At 43.9% G+C, this 17101-nt stretch overlaps 1 protein-coding gene across 8 annotated transcripts in view; it reads right to left on the bottom strand.

Moving 5' to 3' along the window:
* The window catches only part of CAST (calpastatin), a 131887-nt gene that overhangs the window by 80604 nt on the left and 34182 nt on the right, over positions 1-17101 (bottom strand). For 6 of the 8 annotated variants that reach the window (XM_044948531.2, XM_044948530.2, XM_025292205.3 and 3 more), the window contains exon 3: positions 11756-11827. In XM_044948531.2, coding sequence (XP_044804466.2) covers positions 11756-11827 — 72 coding nt within the window. Of the gene's footprint in view, positions 1-2845; positions 2986-11755; positions 11828-17101 lie in introns of those variants that run through there. The other 2 variants (XM_044948533.2, XM_044948532.2) reach the window with 1 other exon arrangement.

Here is a 17101-nt window from a genome sequence, read left to right on the forward strand (position 1 = left end):
AATTCTATCACCTCCACTAGCTTTGCTCGTAGTGATGCTTTCTAAGGCCCACTTGATTTCACATTCCAGGATGTCTGGCTCTAGGTCAGTGATCACACCATTGTGATTATCTGGGTCGTGAAGATCTTTTTTGAACAGTTCTTCTGTGTATTCTTGCTACCTCTTCTTAATATCTTGTGCTTCTGTTAGGTCCATACTATTTCTGTCCTTTATCGAGCCCATCTTTGCATGAAATGTTCCTTTGGTAGCTCTGATTTTCTTGAAGAGATCTCTAGTCTTTCCCATTCTGTTGTTGTCCTCTATTTCTTTGCTTGATCGCTGAAGAAGGCTTTCTTATCTCTTCTTGCTATTCTTTGGAACTCTGCATTCAGATGTTTATATCTTTCCTTTTCTCCTTTGCTTTTCACTTCTCTTCTTTTCACAGCTATTTGTAAGGCCTTCCCAGACAGCCATTTTGCTTTTTTGCATTTCTTTTCCACGGAGACTGTCTTGATCCCTGTCTCCTGTACAATGTCACGAACCTCATTCCATAGCTCATCAGGCACTCTATCCATCAGATCTAGGCCCTTAAATCTATTTCTCACTTCCACTGTATAATCATAAGGGATTTGATTTAGGTCATACCTGAATGGTCTAGTGGTTTTCCCTACTTTCTTCAATGGGACTGAGTAATTATATTTATGGCTTTCCATAAAAATAGTGTATCGACTGATCTTAACCATGGCAGGGGGTGGGGGTCAGCACCCAATGAACGGGTATTTTAAAATGTGTGCATGACAGCATTTTTGTCATGCTCTGGCATTTAGTGGGAACAAGAGAGCCCCGCCCAATTAAGAACTGTCAACCCAAATGCCATTAGTACTCTGTTGAGAAACACTGGGTAACTGACATTTTTTAGTTAAAAGCTATTCACAGAGAAAAAAAATAAAACACAACTGTTTGTGAAGACCCACTGTACTTTCCCAGTATGAAGATTATTAATTCAATATACAAAAAACTACAGGATAAAATAGCTCCTTCTTATGAGGCCAGACACACTGATGCTAAAACACATATCCCAGATTCAAATAGTCTCCAAAATGAGGGCACTGTGAGGTAAAGAGAAGAGACAAAGATATCTATGTACACAAGAGAACATGGGTTGTGGGCTTTTTATTTAAATAGGACTGAATGATTAAGTGGTTCATATTGTGAGAAAAGTAAATATTTCCAGCTAAGAAGTAGTGATGCCTTACAGATACTTGTTATTATAAACAATGAATAGGAACACAAATATTTGGCTGACTTTATGAACTGAATTCAAATTAACTTCCCATGTTTTCCTAAATCTTTTTCAAATGATCAGTTTACTTGTTCTCTTTTAAATCTTCATTGGTGAGAGAAGAATTATACTCAGCCAGTTCATGGACAATCAGGAAACCTAACTGACCACTAATAAACTCTCTCCGCACTGAGAATCTTCTCTCAAAGCATGAGAACTGATACAGACAATGTTTATACTTGAAGGCACTGCTTCGTAAACATGTCAGGCAGTCTGCAAAGTTCACTTTAAAAACAAAAACAAAAACAAAAAACAGTCATCAAGAGTTCTTGCTGCCTGTACCAGGATTCCCGCTCTATCCTCACTGCTATTGGCCAGCTACCCCTTCTCCAAGTCGGCATATGTAGCCTTGGCTAGTCTAGCATGATTTTGCTAAATGTCACTCTTCTGTTTTAATCTTACACAGGCAGCAATCTCCTCCCCACCGCATTCCCAGCAATAAATATCCTTTAGATACTGAAAATCAGCATGCAAGAATTAAATTCAGTTTCCACAAACAACATGTCAGGAAGAGGCACTCTTCATTAGAAAATAAACTTGCCAGCTTTAAACAGCAGGTGCCACTCCTTACTGACCCTCCCTGCAATGCAGAGGTTTTCCCTCTAGAAAACATCTCATATAACAGGAAATTTCCAGAACTGCCGATTAGGCAGTCCCACTCCTCTGTTGTACGTACAGGTGGATTCCCCAGGGGACTAGTCAGAGGTCCCAAGGTCCCACCCTTGGAGGACGCTTCTTAAACTCTCAGCCTCCTTTTCTCAAGCTGTAAAATGGAAATAAAGAACCAGCCCGGTATGCATTTATAACTGAGGCACCAGACCACGCCAACAGCGCAGAAGAGACTGTCAAATCTCCACAAAAACATGTTGCATTCTTGAAAGACAGGTACAAAGCACCGCTCTTTGTGATGTCATCCGACCACAGCCTCAGGTTGTGTTCAAGGAAACAGAACCAAAACAAGTCACAACACCGGCCACGCCACACCCAGCATGTTATCAGGTACACTCAGAGGTTCAGTTCAGTTCATTTCAGTCGCTCAGTCGTGTCCGACTCTTTGCGACCCCATGAATCGCAGCACGCCAGGCCTCCCTGTCCATCACCAACTCCCAGAGAGGTTACACACAGTGAAGTCATTCTCTAAAACGGAGGTCACCACGGCGGAGGGGGCAGGGCGCGGGAAGAAGACGGGGTCTAATCCTAAAGATCACAGGGCCAAACCGAATCCACAGAGCTGCTGCTCTTTCTTTTTTGTCTTTCAGCATTTTTTCCAGGTCACACAAATCCCTGGTTTTGGAACCCTACCCTGTACGATCACCAGATTCATTTCCAGTCCAGCAGCCAGCCACTGCGGCACCGACAGGGAGGAGGGGTCGGCAAGTAACACAAGGGAGCTTAGAACCCACTGGAAGGAGATGGATCTTAAAGGTCAAGGGACTGGTCGGGGAGCACGTCCAGTCGCTGGGAGCCCGCCGGCCCGGGAAGCCGCCGCAGCCTCGAGGACAAGCGGCCGAAATCAGTACTCACTCTGCGTCCGGCTTCGGGGCCCCGGAGGCTTCAGCCGGGCTTGCGGGACGTTTGCATTACCGATTGCGCTCGGCCCCCGCGGTTTCAGTTTGCAGCCGCAGCGGAGCGCGCTGAGAGGGACGCGGCGGGGCGGTCCCGGGACGCGCGACGCAGGCCGCTCCCCGCCCTCCTCTGCCCGCCCCGGGCAGCACCGCCCCCGGAGCCCCGCGGTTCGTGGAGGGGGCGATGCGCGCTCTGACTGCGGGGCTGGCATCCCCCGGGCTGGCTAACAAACCAATGCGAGGCAGGTCAGCCGCTGATGGCAGAGGTCTACCGCTCCAAGGCTGTCTCTGTGCAAACACACGCCCCCACATGTCGCTTTTTAGACTACGGAGTAAATTAACATTTTATATCCCATAACAGATTTTGCTTTCTAAAGAGTGGTTTAACAGAACCAAAATTCTACTGAATTACTGTACATTATACATTATGACTAAACATTTCAAAATAAGAATGGATTTTAAGCTACTGAATAAAATAAGAATGCATGAATTCATACTGCCATAAATAAATGTGTTTATACATATACTCAGCCAATTCATGGGCAATCAAAAAATTTAATCGACCACTAATAAATCCCTCTCCGCCCTGAGAATCTTCTCTCAAAGCATGCAAACTGAAACGCAGACAACGTTGGCCAGCTACCCCTTCTGTTGGCCAGCTACCCCTTCTCCATCAGTTGGGAGATGCAGCCTTGGCTAGCCTGGAATGCTTTTGCTAAATGTCACTATTCTGTTTTAATCTTACACAGGTAGCAATCTCTCCCCGACGTATTCCCACCAATAAATATCCTTTAGATACTGAGGGGAGATAAGGAAATGCTTTTCCTTATGGAAGAATACACTTACACTTGAAGTTGCTCAGTCGTGTCCGACTTTTTGCGACCCCATAGATTGTAGCCTGCCAGGCTCCTCCATCCATGGGATTTTCCAGGCAAGAGTACTGGAGTGGGGTGCCATGTCCTTCTCCAGAGGATCTTTCCGACCCAGGGATTGAACCTGGGTCTTCCACATTGGAGGCAGACGCTTTACCGTCTGAGCCACCTGGGAAGTCAATAGAATGCTAACTAATAAATATAAAATAAGTGCCTGGGGTTAGGGAAAACACTTATAAAATTTTAAAGAAATATGAGAAGCCAGTTTTCCCTAAAGCCATAAATCAGTTACAATAAAGGCTCTAGACAGGGAGCTGGGGGTATGAGTGGAGGAGGTAGTGGCAGCGGGTGGTTAAGGACCAGAAATTCAGGCCTCACTAGTGACAGCTGAGCAGCGACTCAGTCCGTGTCCAGCCAAGGCAGAGGTGACGGCCAGCAGGCATTCAGATGAGTGCTCATCTGGGCAGGCTGGTACCCACATCCACCCAGCAATCAAAGCAGGCGGGGTCCCACTGACTTCTGCAAGGTGTTCCCCACAGCCACCTTATTATCATTTTTCATTTACTTCTGTTAAATAAAGGTGGTGAAAGAAAAGCTAATATGCTATAATTCCCTGAGGAGAAGACCCCGTCCTCATAATTCTTCTAGATGAAAATGTAGCTTAAATTCCTTTTTGGTTCATGGTCAGTATTTTCTGTGCTTTTTTGTTTCTTAACCTCAGCTTATCTTAACCTCAGCTTATCAGTGACATTTCAAACAACCAACATGACTTACTTGGGCCTGCTTCTCAAGAGGGATGAGCCCTGAGTCCCACAGCTCCAGGGGTGTAGGCAGCATATCTCTGTCAACGAGGGTGAGTATATCTGAGCTCTTCAAGGGTACAGATTACTAATTACATGGTTATGAAATAAAACTTCCAAAGATGCTTATCCTGCAGGACAGGTAGAAAGGGCCTCTTCTCCCTGGAGATGACGAGGGACAGTATTGCTCCCAGATAAGCTGTGTCTATTCCAGTCCCTCTTCTAGTCCTTTCTTCCAGTGTGGCCCCCACATCGCCTGCATCTGAAAAACTGGAGGGTATTTATCAAATAGAGAAAATCCTGGGCCTTACCCTCTTATGAGGAATCAGGTTTTTGTGTCTTGGAACCTGAGAATCTGCATTTTAACCTGATTATCTCTGTTAGATACTCTGATTCCCTGATCAGTTTAGGTAATCTAAGTGAAGTCGCTCAGTCGTGTCCGACTCTTTGCTACCCCGTGGACTGTAGCCCAACAAGCTCCTCCATCCATGGGATTCTCCAGGCTAGAATACTGGAGTGGATTGCCATCTAAGATACAAGTAATCTAAATTACCCACATTCAGCACAATTCAGCATCTCTGCAGCTCAAAATGCAGTTGCCAAACCACCAGCAGCAACTGGGAGCTTGTTAGAAAAGCAGAAAGAATCTCAGTCTCACCACAGACTTCCTGAGTCAGAATCTGCATTTTAATAAAAACCTCACTGACTGAATATGCACATTAAAATGATACTGCTCTGCATCTTGTTTCCCAAACCTTGGTTATTTGTGTATGTGTGTTATCGTCGTTCAGTCATGTCCAACTCATTGCAATCCCACAAACTGTAGCCCACCAGGTTCCTCTGTCCATGGGGTCCTCCAAGCAAGAACACTGGAGTGGGCTACCATTCCCTTCTCCAAGGGATTTTCCCAACCCATGGATTGAACCTGGGTCTCCTGCATTGCAGACAGACTCTTTACTGTCTAAGCCACTATTTTTTTTTAATCTGGCATAACTATATTTACTTAAAATTTTAAAAACCGATTTACATTTTAACCATATCTAGCCTTGGCTTCCCTGGTGGCTCAGACGGTAAAGAGTCTACCTGCAGTGCGGGAGACCCGGGTTTGATCCCTCAGTTGGGAAGATCCCTTGGAGAAGGAAATGGCAACCCACTCCACTATTCTTGCCTGGAAAATCCCATGGATGGAGGAGGCTGGTAGGTTACAGTCCGTGGGGTCTCAGAGTCAGACACGACTGAGCAACTTCACTTAGCCTTGTTTTAAGCAAAACTATCCAAGAGATCACAAGCTGGAATCAAGATTGCCGGGAGAAATATCACTAACCTCAGATATGCAGATGACACCACCCTTATGGCAGAAAGTGAAGAGGAACTCAAAAGCCTCTTGATGAAAGTGAGAGTGGAGAGTGAAAAAGTTGGCTTAAAACTCAACATTCAGAAAACGAAGATCATGGCATCTTGTCCCATCACTTCATGGGAAATAGATGGGGAAACAGTGGAAACAGTGTCAGACTTTATTTTTTGGGGCTCCAAAATCACTGCAGATGGTGATTGTAGCCGTGAAATTAAAAGACGCTTACTCCTTGGAAGGAAAGTTATGATCAACCTAGATAGCATATTGAAAAGCAGAAATATTACTTTGCCAACAAAGATCCATCTAGTCAAGGCTATAGTTTTTCCAGTGGTCATGTATGGATGTGAGAGTTGGACTATGAAGAAAGCTGAGCGCCGAAGAATTGATGCTTTTGAACTGTGGCATTGGAGAAGACTCTTGAGAGTCCCTTGGACTGCAAGGAGATCCAACCAGTCCATCCTAAAGGAGATCAGTCCTGGGATTTCTTTGGAAGGAATGATGCTAAAGCTGAAACTCCAGTACTTTGGCCACCTCATGCGAAGAGCTGACTCATTGGAAAAGGTCCTGATGCTGGGAGGGATTGGGGGCAGGAGGAGAAGGGGACGACAGAGGATGAGATGGCTGGATGGCATCACTGACTCGATGGACATGAGTTTGAGAGAACTCCGGGAGTTGGTGATGGGCAGGGAGGCCTGGCGTGCTGTGATTCATGGGGTCGCAAAGAGTCGGACACAACTGAGCAACTAAACTGAACTGAACTGATCCAAGAGATCATGAGTTTGGAAGTTCTACTTTACTTTTTCTAGAACACTGAAACACATGCAGAACTATTGAAATAAAAATGATTGCTTACTTAACAACATAGAGAATCATCTCACCCACCACATGTGGTCCAAAGGTTCTGTGGGTGAGGCTGACACTGAACCCTGGGATGCCTGAGCGTTTGGTGTCAGCTGAACGTTGAGTGTCCTGAGCAACCCACAGGATGCTGAGTTTATTCCCTGCCCCCTGCCCCTTATTCACATTATGCATGAGAAAAGTAGGGCTGTGCTGCCAAAGTTAACAGGTATTTATGGCAGAATCAGGACCAAAAGCACAGAAGGAATTTTCTGGTGCACAGAGATCCTGCACAGATCTTCTCCCCTCCAACTGGGAGCAAAACTGTGTGCCCTCTTCGATTTAAAAAGTCTGCTGCTGCTGCTAAGTCGCTTCAGTCATGTCCGACTCTATGCGACCCCATAGACGGCAGCCTACAAGGCTCCTCCGTCCCTGGGACTCTCCAGGCAAGAACACTGGAGTGGGTTGCCATTTCCTTCTCCAAAGCACGAAAGTGAAGTCACTCAGTCGTGTCCGACTCTTAGCGACCCCATGGACTGCAGCCCACCAGGCTCCTCTGTCCATGGGATTTTCCAGGCAAGAGTACTGGAGTGGGCTGCCATTGCCTTCTCCATGTTGCTAAATAACCTGTTGTTTGTTGTTGCTTAGTCACTCAGTCATATCTGACTCTTTTGTGACCCCATGGACAGTGGCCCAGCCAACCAGCTCCTCTGTCCATGGGATTTTTCCTGCCAAGAATACTGGAGTGGTAACCAGCGGTTTTTCCTCCAGTTCAATTAGGCAGTTCTCCTGTTTTCCTTTCCATAGTAAATAGCTGGCAGCTGGCAATACATTTGAAAATCCTCATTACTGAAAGTCACTCAGTCGTGTCTGACTCTTTATGACCACAGTCCATGGAATTCTCCAGGCCAGAATACTGCAGATTCTTTACCAGCTGAGCCACCAGGGAAGCCCATTCAACACAGTACGAGCCTTCCCAGCCCCAGATTCCTCTGCAGCAGGGTTAAGGCACGTGACCCGCACTGGCCAATCAGCTGTGCTTCACACGAGTGAGCCCGGAAATGAGCCGAGTGGAGGCGCCGCCCACTGGTAGGTCTGAGTAGAAGGCCTTCCAGCCTTCAAGGTTGGCAGTGTCCAAGTTCCCGGCTTCCAGGCCTAAACGTGATAGGTGCTGAGCTGCAGTGGCGGCGAGGAGGAGCTGCCACAGAGAGGCAGGGTGTTGTTCCCGGCTGTGAAACAGATTCTTTCTGCTGGAGCCTTTTGGATTTCTCTAGGAGCTACCTGCTAGCCCTTAAGAATCCCTCTAGCATGAAGTCATCAGAGTGGGTTCCAATGGGAACTGATAACTTTACCCAGCACATCTTATAGCCACAGTTTTCCGCAGAGATGTTCTTAATGCAAGCTCAACCTCGCTTTCCTCACCAGAGTTAGTTGGTGGTTACAATAGAAGTTGCCTGAGACTCTTTTAGTAAAATACAACTGCATGACTGATTATGGATCCCAGCTATTTATTTAGTAAGTCTAATTTCTATAGCCTCATTAGACCTCATTATTAATTTATAAAAATTCAATTTTAAGCACTGCTGCTACTGCTAAGTCACTTCAGTCGTGTCCAACTCTGTGTGACCCCACAGAGGTTAGCCCATCAGGCTCCTCCATTCCTGGGATTCTCCAGGCAAGAACACTGGAGTGGGTTGCCATTTCCTTCTCCAATGCATGAAAGTGAACAGTGAAAGTGAGGTAGCTCAGTCGTGTCTGACTCTTAGCGACCCCATGGACTGCAATCTACCAGGCTCCTCCATCCATGGGATTTTCCAAGCAAGAGTACTGGAGTGGGGTGCCATCGCCTTCTCCAATTTTAAGCACTAAACACCTTAAAATAATGATTTTGAATTAGAAATATCTATGCCACTTAAGTATTTTGGATCCTCCAAACCCAGGACTGTATGGCAGAAGTGATATTATTTGTACACATAATTACTGATTTTGTAAGAATTCTCATAAAACATGTCTGCAATACATGGTAACCAGTCTCTAATATACAGCTATATACAGCTTGCTGCTGCTGCTGCAGCTGCTGCTGCTAGGCCGCTTCAGTCGTGTCTGACTCTGTGCGACCCCATAGACGGCAGTCCACCAGGCTCCGCCGTCACTGGGATTCTCCAGGCAAGAACACTGGAGTGGGTTGCCATTTCCTTCTCCAATGCATGAAAGTGAAAAGTGAAAGTGAAGTGGCTCATTCGTGTCCTACTCTTTGCAACCCCATGGACTGCAGCCTACTAGGCTCCTCAGTCCATGGGATTTTCCAGGCAAGAGTACTGGAGTGGGGTGCCATTGCCATACTGAATTTTTAATACAGACTAAGTTTTTCTTTGGAAGGAATGATGCTAAAGCTGAAACTCCAGTACTTTGGCCACCTCATGCGAAGAGTTGACTCATTGGAAAAGACTCTGATGCTGGGAGGGATTGGGGGCAGGAGGAGAAGGGGACGACAGAGGATGAGATGGCTGGATGGCATCACTTACTCGATGGACGTGAGTCTGAGTGAACTCCGGGAGTTGGTGATGGACAGGGAGGCCTGGCGTGCTGCGATTCATGGGGTCGCAAAGAGTCGGACACGACTGAGCGACTGAACTGAACTGAACTGAACTGAAGTTTTTCTTAATAATTGTAAAATTGTCACTTACTTTAACTTTTGAGTTGAATGTGTCTAGAATCAAGAAAACCAGAACTAATTCTCACTACCAATTATATCTACTATTGTCATGTTATGTGTCGGGAGAATATCATTTGCCTGTATGTTGTGATAATTTATTGTGTAATAAAAGGCTTCAAGGGGTCACAAATGCTATTAAATGATGCATGGGAATGGTCATTTTTAAGAGATGATGATACTGAGGACTTTCAATCTGGTATCAAAAGACAAAGTTAAAAAACTAAGAAAGTATATATATATATAAAATGTATATGTATGCACATATATAAGTATATATATTATGCACATATATAAGTATATATATATATATATATTTCTCATACTCTGTAAGGGTTAAAGATATAAAAAGGAAGGAATGAAGAATTAAATCCTGGACAAAACAATATTCAGGAAATTGGTGAAGGAACTCCAGTCAGGAAACCACAGTGATAAAGAACAATAGAAGAATGGGATGGGAGAAGCCAAGGAGAGAATTACAAGTCTGCCAGTAAATACTAAATCAGTCACTGTGTGGCTAAATGTCTCTGCCTCCTAGCTACACTCCCTCCCACAGCTTCCTGAGGCAGGGGCAAGGTTTGAGGAGAATTGCCAAATTCTTTACAAGAATTCTACCTAGAAATGAGTGGATGATACTCCTGGGTAGAAAAAAGATGTAAAAGGGACTGCTTCTTACCACTAAATTCAAGGAGGGGGTGGGCAGGAAATAAAGGAAACAAAACAAAAATACCTAAGTGTGATTTTCCACAATGTACTGACCCTCCAAGAGTTTGAATGAATGAAATGAATAAAGGCCCTTCCCAGGCAGGAGATCTGGACAATGTACTGAAACTCCAAGAGTTTAGGTAATGACAACTCTAGAAACCATTTACAAATGATTCACTAAAAATCTCCTGAGATTGAGGTCTGGCTAATGAAGCTTTGGCCACCTGATGCAAAGAACCAGTCTTTTCACTGGAAAAGACCCTGATGCTGGGAAAGATTGAAGGCCAGGGGAGAAGGGGACAGCAGAGGATTAGATGTTTGGATGGCATCACCAACTCGATGGACGTGAGTTTGAGTAAACTCCGGGAGTTGGTGATGGACAGGGAGGCCTGGCATGCTGCAGTCCATGGGGTCACAAAGAGCGGACACGACTGAAAGACTGAACTAATGAAGCTTCAAATTTTTAGAGGCATAATTTAAGTGCAAGTTAAATAAAAGTCATAATATTACAAAAGATAGGACATGTCTAGAAAATATATTTTAGTTGGAGACCTCCAAACAAGAGAGTATGAGGACTAACAAGGGCAATGGCAGCAGAGATACCCTGGCCCAGCCTCCTCTCATGTCTCAGCTGGGTTTTAGTTTGGGTACTTAGAAGGGGTTTGGACAGCAGCTGAGGCTCCAGGAGGCTCTAAAATATGAACTCTTCACCAAGCAAGCAACATACATGAATGAGGAAGTCCACAGCCCTCCACAGGAGAGCTACCAGTTTCAATGGAAAAAAAAATGCTTATTTTCAATAGTCATATAGGCAATCCTGAAACAGGTTAAGGTTTGGATAATCCTGGACATACTGGAAGATCACCAGCTGAAGTGGAAGGAGCATAGATAGCTTTTACTATATATATTGAAAACTATTAGCTTAAATTGGAGTTACAGCTTATCTTGAAAGATGAAATTTCAGTGGTTTTTATAAGCTGCAAAACTTGGTAGTGTTATATTGCCAAAGAAGGCTTGGTCAGATTTTAAAAGGTCCAGGATCTTTTGTGAACTGGAAGCCTGGATTTGAACCCTACCTCCATCTTACTGGCTTTGTGATCTTGTCAAGGTTACTTAACCTCTCTGACCCCAGGTTTCCTCGAGTATAGAGGAATAATAATTATAAGGTTGTGACAGGTTACATAAGATAATTACACAGCACATTTAGCAAGAGCCTGCTATGCTTAATACTCATAAAGAAAATTTGAATTATTTTCTGAAGAAATGAAAAAACTATATTTCTACTCATAATATGTGCAAAAATCAAATATTATTTATAAACATTTAAAATAATGATTAATATTTTTGGACGCTTACTATTAGATGCCAGTAAGAATAATAACACAAATGTCTTTATTAGGTCTTAAATCATCAAGTCCTTATTAAGAAATGTCATGCCTGTTGCTTTGTACCTCCCCCACCTGCCCAGAAATGATACTTTGTTCGATTTTCAGTGACATATTTGACATGTCTGTTTTCCCTACAAGTCCCACCCACTAGTGATACATCTGTAAAGTAGGTGTCTTTTCATGTCCAGGAAATGACTGACCTTGGTGACTGGGGCTTTTTCACCAGCCTGAGTTCTGGAGAGCTGACTGCTCCCAAGGCTTGTTGCTTTTTTCTGAAAAAAAAAAAAAAGAAAATATTAGCTTCGATGGGGGAAGATACCTTAACAGTGTGGTCAAGCGCAAATTTTTCTATCAATACAAATATCTTTTCAAGCAAAATTCAGACTAATATACTCAATGCTAAGCACACAAAAAGTGAAACAAGTTTTTAATTTGTTATATCGTAGCCTGAAGACTATATAAATATTAAAAAGAAAGAGTGCATTGAGTAAATTGCAGTTGTTCAATAGTCAATGGTTTTGGAAAACTGCCGAACTCCTCACATGGCCAGGTGCCATTTTCCACTGCCATGCATTCCCAGAACAGCATCACTCACTGGGGCAGGGTGCGTTCTTTCTCTCTTACCCTGAGCGCTGCAGAGCAGGCGTTAGCACAGTCTGCAGAGGGTGACTCAGCAGCAAGGATCAAAGATGCAAGCCTATGTCTAAGAAACTTATCTTAGGGAAATAATAGTACAAGAGCAAAAGCCTTTTTTTCTTCACAGATATTCATCACAGTATTCTGACTTCAAAAAGCAAAAAACAATATAGGTAATAATGAATGTTTATTGAGTCCTTTATTACCTATACTGTTTTTTGCTTTTTGAAGTTAGAATACAATGATGCATAATAATGAATGTTTATTGAGTTCTTGGGCTTCCCTGATAGTTCAGTTGGTAAAGAATCCGCCTACAATGCAGGAGACCCCGGTTCGATTCCTGGGTCAGGAAGATCCGCTGGAGAAGGGATAGACTACCCGCCTCAGTATTCTTGGGCTTCCCTTGTGGCTCAGCCAGTAAAGAATCCGCATGCAATGTGGGAGACCTAGGTTCGATTCCTGGGCTAGGAAGATCCCCTGGAGAAGGGAAAGGCTACCCACTCCATAAGGGCTTCCCTGATAGCTCAGTTGGTAAAGAATCTGCCTGCAATGCAGGAGAACCCAGTTCAATTTCTGGGCTGGGAAGATCCCTGGAGAAGGGAAAGGCTACCCACTCCAGTATTCTGGCCTGGAGATTCCATGGACTGTATAGTCCATGGGCCCTCAAAGAGTCAGACACAACTGAGCGACTTTCACTTCATTTTCACTGCACATTGAGTTCTTACTCAATGTGTATCAGGTAATTGTTCCATCAGAATAATTAAATTATAGATAATAATAAAATAATGCTCTAATAATACATTACAGTACTATTGTAAGTGCTCTTAAGCATCATCATGTGTAACGTGTATACCATCATATAACATGTATAACATGATAAATATGTAACATGTATCATGTGTAACAAGTTACTTAATCTTAAAATTACACAATATAAAGCTGTTACTATTGTTATCCCCATTTTATGGGTAAGGAGATGGAGGAATGGGGTGAGTATATAACTTGGCCGTGGTCACAGCTCGTAAAAAGCAAAATGTCTATTGCCTCCCACATAAGAGGTCATGCTATGAACAGCTACAGGATGAAATGTCATGTGGTTGTTTAAAGATCATGTTTAGAAGAACACTGCATTAAATGAAAATACTTAACTTATATTTTACATAAAGAAAAGTCACATTATAAAGTAACATGCATAGTATGATCTCTGAAGTTCATGTGGGGTTATTTTCTGATAGTGGGGTTAAGAGTTCTTTTTTTTTTTTTGTATTTTCTTATATAACTACTTGGAGAAGGCAATGGCACCCCACTCTAGTACTCTTGCCTGGAAAATTCCATGGACAGAGGAGCCTGGTGGGCTGCAGTCCATGGGGTCGCTAAGAGTCAGACACGACTGAGCGACTTCACTTTCACTTTTTACTTTCATGCATTGGAGAAGGAAATGGCAACCCACTCCAGTGTTCTTGCCTGGAGAATCCCAGGGACGGGGGAGCCTGGTGGGCTGCCGTCTATGGGGTCGTACAGAGTTGGACACGACTGAAGCGGCTTAGCAGCGGCAGTGGCATATAACTACTTAAGTGACAAATGGATAATAAACAAGGGGGGAAGATAAAATATACAGTTGCTTTCTCCATAAGGACTTGATATCTTGTATCTTTTACTTATGAATTTTACTTATGTATTTCAGAGAAGCAAGTATATAAAGTTTATAATGCAACATGGCGAGATTATGATCCAGTATCTATAAAACATGAAGCATGTACTATAAGCATTGAATACATAGGAGGGGTTATCATGCCAATTAGGTGATTATAACACCATAAAGAGTTACATTTCCACTTACACACAACTTTGGACACTTTTTGAAAAATATATAATTGAGAAGAATTTGGTTGAATTCTTTAACATTTAGAAGATATTCAGCAAAATTTATATTACTTAATTTTGTGAAACTGTCTGCCACAATTTGAGCTGAAGTTTGAGCTGAAGCCTTGTTTCCCTTCAGGGCAAATACTGTCTTAGCAAGTAGAAAAGATGAAACTCAGCTTGCTGTCCTCAAAGTCCAATGGTCATGTGTGCACTGGTTGGCCATTCTCAGAGCCCTGCAGGGTGCCCACTGAATCAACAGGGTGGACACGTTTTAATGGGTGTCTGAGGGTCTTCAGAGGCCTCTGCAGGGGCCCCAGGCTCCAGAGTATCACCTGTAAACTAAATAGTCTCTCCCAAGCATTCATGCACTACCATCAACCAGAGGAAGAAAAAAATCCTAGATAAATGTGATAGAAATTAAAGAGGGCTTCCCTGGTGGCTCAGATGGTAAAGAATCTGCCTGCAATGCAGGAGACCTGGCTTTGATCCCTGGGTGGAGACGATCCCCTGGAGAAGAGAATGGCTACCAAATTCCAATATTTTTGCCTGGAGAATACCATGGATAGAGGAGCCAAGCAGCTTCTGATAATCATAGTGCATAACATGGATTCCGTGTAAGGGGTTGGATATAAGAAATGAAGACAAGCATATAGCATTGGGGTTATTCATTATACTTGCATTTTCCATTTCAACCTCCTCATTTCCAGTGAGGAGACTGAAGCCTGGCAAAGTCCAATCACTGTCCACTGCTCCAGCTATTAACTTGTGGTCCCAGCTGTAACCAGGGAAGGTCACGCTGCAATCCTGCAGTAACTGCATCTCCAATCCTCACGTCAGAATGCACATACCAGACCCTGACTTATCTGTAAATGAACTCTACTCCACCCGTTAGCTACGATTTGCCCACAAAAATGAAAAACTTTTGGCTGAGTTATGAAACCATTAAGTTTAAAATAATACACATGCTGTATTTTTTTTATAAATTTAACATACATAGTGATTTTTATTTTACCTGTGTATAAACTTAATGTTTACTTTAAAAGGTAATTTAAAAATTATTATTAAATTCAGTATCTTTTAACTCAACTGAGGATGGATATCTCAGCTTTCCTGTGGGTATGACCTTGCTTTGTTCTCTGAGACAACTGAATTACCTAGTTTACAAAAGACCAATTTAGTTTAGCTGAAACAGGAGTAGAATTTGTAAAAAATGATCTTCCGTTATGTAATATTTATAGAGCTCTTAACAATGTCAGGCACTTGAAACACAACACAAAAGCTTAGATATGCACACGTATACCACAGCACAAACCCCTTATTCTCATATTTGTATTGTTACACATTGTTTTCGCTGTGAGCCACACATACATGACGTGGTTTTCTCTTCAGCTGTATTTGACTTCATGCATCCCTTTACTCCGGGCTTCCCTTGTAGCTCATTTGGTAAAGAATCTGTCTGCAATGCAGGAGACCCAGGTTCGATTCCTGGGTCAGGAAGACCCCCCTGGAGAAGGAAACGGCAACCCACTCCAGTATTCTTGCCTGGAGAATCCCACGGACAGAGGAGCCTGGCAGGCTACAGTCCATGGGGTCGCAAGTGTTGGATACAACTTAGCGACTAAACCACCCACCACTACCATCCCTTTACTCACTGGACATTTACTGAACCCTGGCTAGAAGCCTGGTCCTATTCTAGGCAGTGGTGATATAATGACCAATCGAACAAAAACAGGTCTTACTCCTGTACTGCTTACATTCCAGTAAGAGGACTCGGACTCTAAATAAGTAAATAAAAACCAAGATGGTTTCAGAGAGTGAAGAGCATTGTAAAGATAATAAAACAGGGTCATGTAACAGAGAGTAGCTGCCTGAGGGTTCCTTCAGACAGGATAGACAAAGAAGCGACATTTGACTGAGATCTGACTATAAATAAATCAAGCATAAAGTGTGGCACAGGGGAAGGGAGGCATTCGAGGTGGACAGGGTGGCACAGATAAAGGTCCTGGGCTGGGTTTAGCAAGCTGGAGGAACAGAGGGAAGTTGCCGCCGCTGAAGCAAGGTGGGCACCGGCAAGCATGGAACAAGGCGATATAGGATGCTGAATCAAGATGCTGAGTCCGAAGCGATGGGTTCATGACAGAGCCACAGTCAGGTGGGCTGGGATCAGCAGTCTCTTCCAGGCCATGGTTTGCTTCCTGCCTTTTCTGGGTACCTACCATCTAGTCCTTGGGAGTATTTCTTGTCTCCATGGGAAAAGTTCTCAAAGTCCCTTGGCTTCACGTCACCATGAACTTAACTTGTGCAGTCTTCCTTACCCTCAGCCCCTCTCTCCCCCCAACCACGAGCATCAGTCCTTAGAAATCGCAGTCTGGCCTGGACACGTTTCTCACCCAGCTAGGTCTGCACATTCACAGCTCTGACAGGGCTGGGTCTACCCTGGGATAGAATGGAATTCATTTACTCACAGTAAGGGAAAACTCTCAACAAGCTCACTCCTGTAGGATTCTGCCTTTGTCTTCACACACAGACATGCTCTGGTCTGTACATGATTAAGCTGTTACGTGAGGACACCAGTACTAGGGTAATTCAAAGTTTGAGTTCAACTAATTTTTCTTCAAGGCCACTGAACAGATTTTCCCTTGCCATTCAACCACATTCCTTCTAACATTTATGAGCACGTCTCTGTTTTACTTAAGTTTTATAGAAAGGCAATGGTCAGGAACGGCCTGCCCCTCGTCTGTGGCTGAGTCGCTCTTCCCGGCAGCCAGCCTGTCATGGGGCCTCCGTTTTAAAAACAGCTGACAGGAGTGTCACCATCCATGCCAGACCTGCCTCCACTGGACCCTGACTCCAGGACATCAGGTCCGGTCCATTTATAGGGAATTTGTGTGATTTGTTTCCTGCTCAGGTGCAGACTCCTGAGAAGACATAGGCCCTGTTTTCATGGGCCACGAATCCACACCTTCTACTAGAAGCTGCCTCTCCCATCTCGAAAGAAGTTCAGAGTCTGCCGGCCAGGAGACCCATAAAACGGGCACCTTGTG

Source organism: Bubalus bubalis, chromosome 9, assembly GCF_019923935.1.
Source record: "Bubalus bubalis isolate 160015118507 breed Murrah chromosome 9, NDDB_SH_1, whole genome shotgun sequence".
Classification (NCBI taxonomy): Eukaryota; Metazoa; Chordata; class Mammalia; order Artiodactyla; family Bovidae; genus Bubalus; species Bubalus bubalis.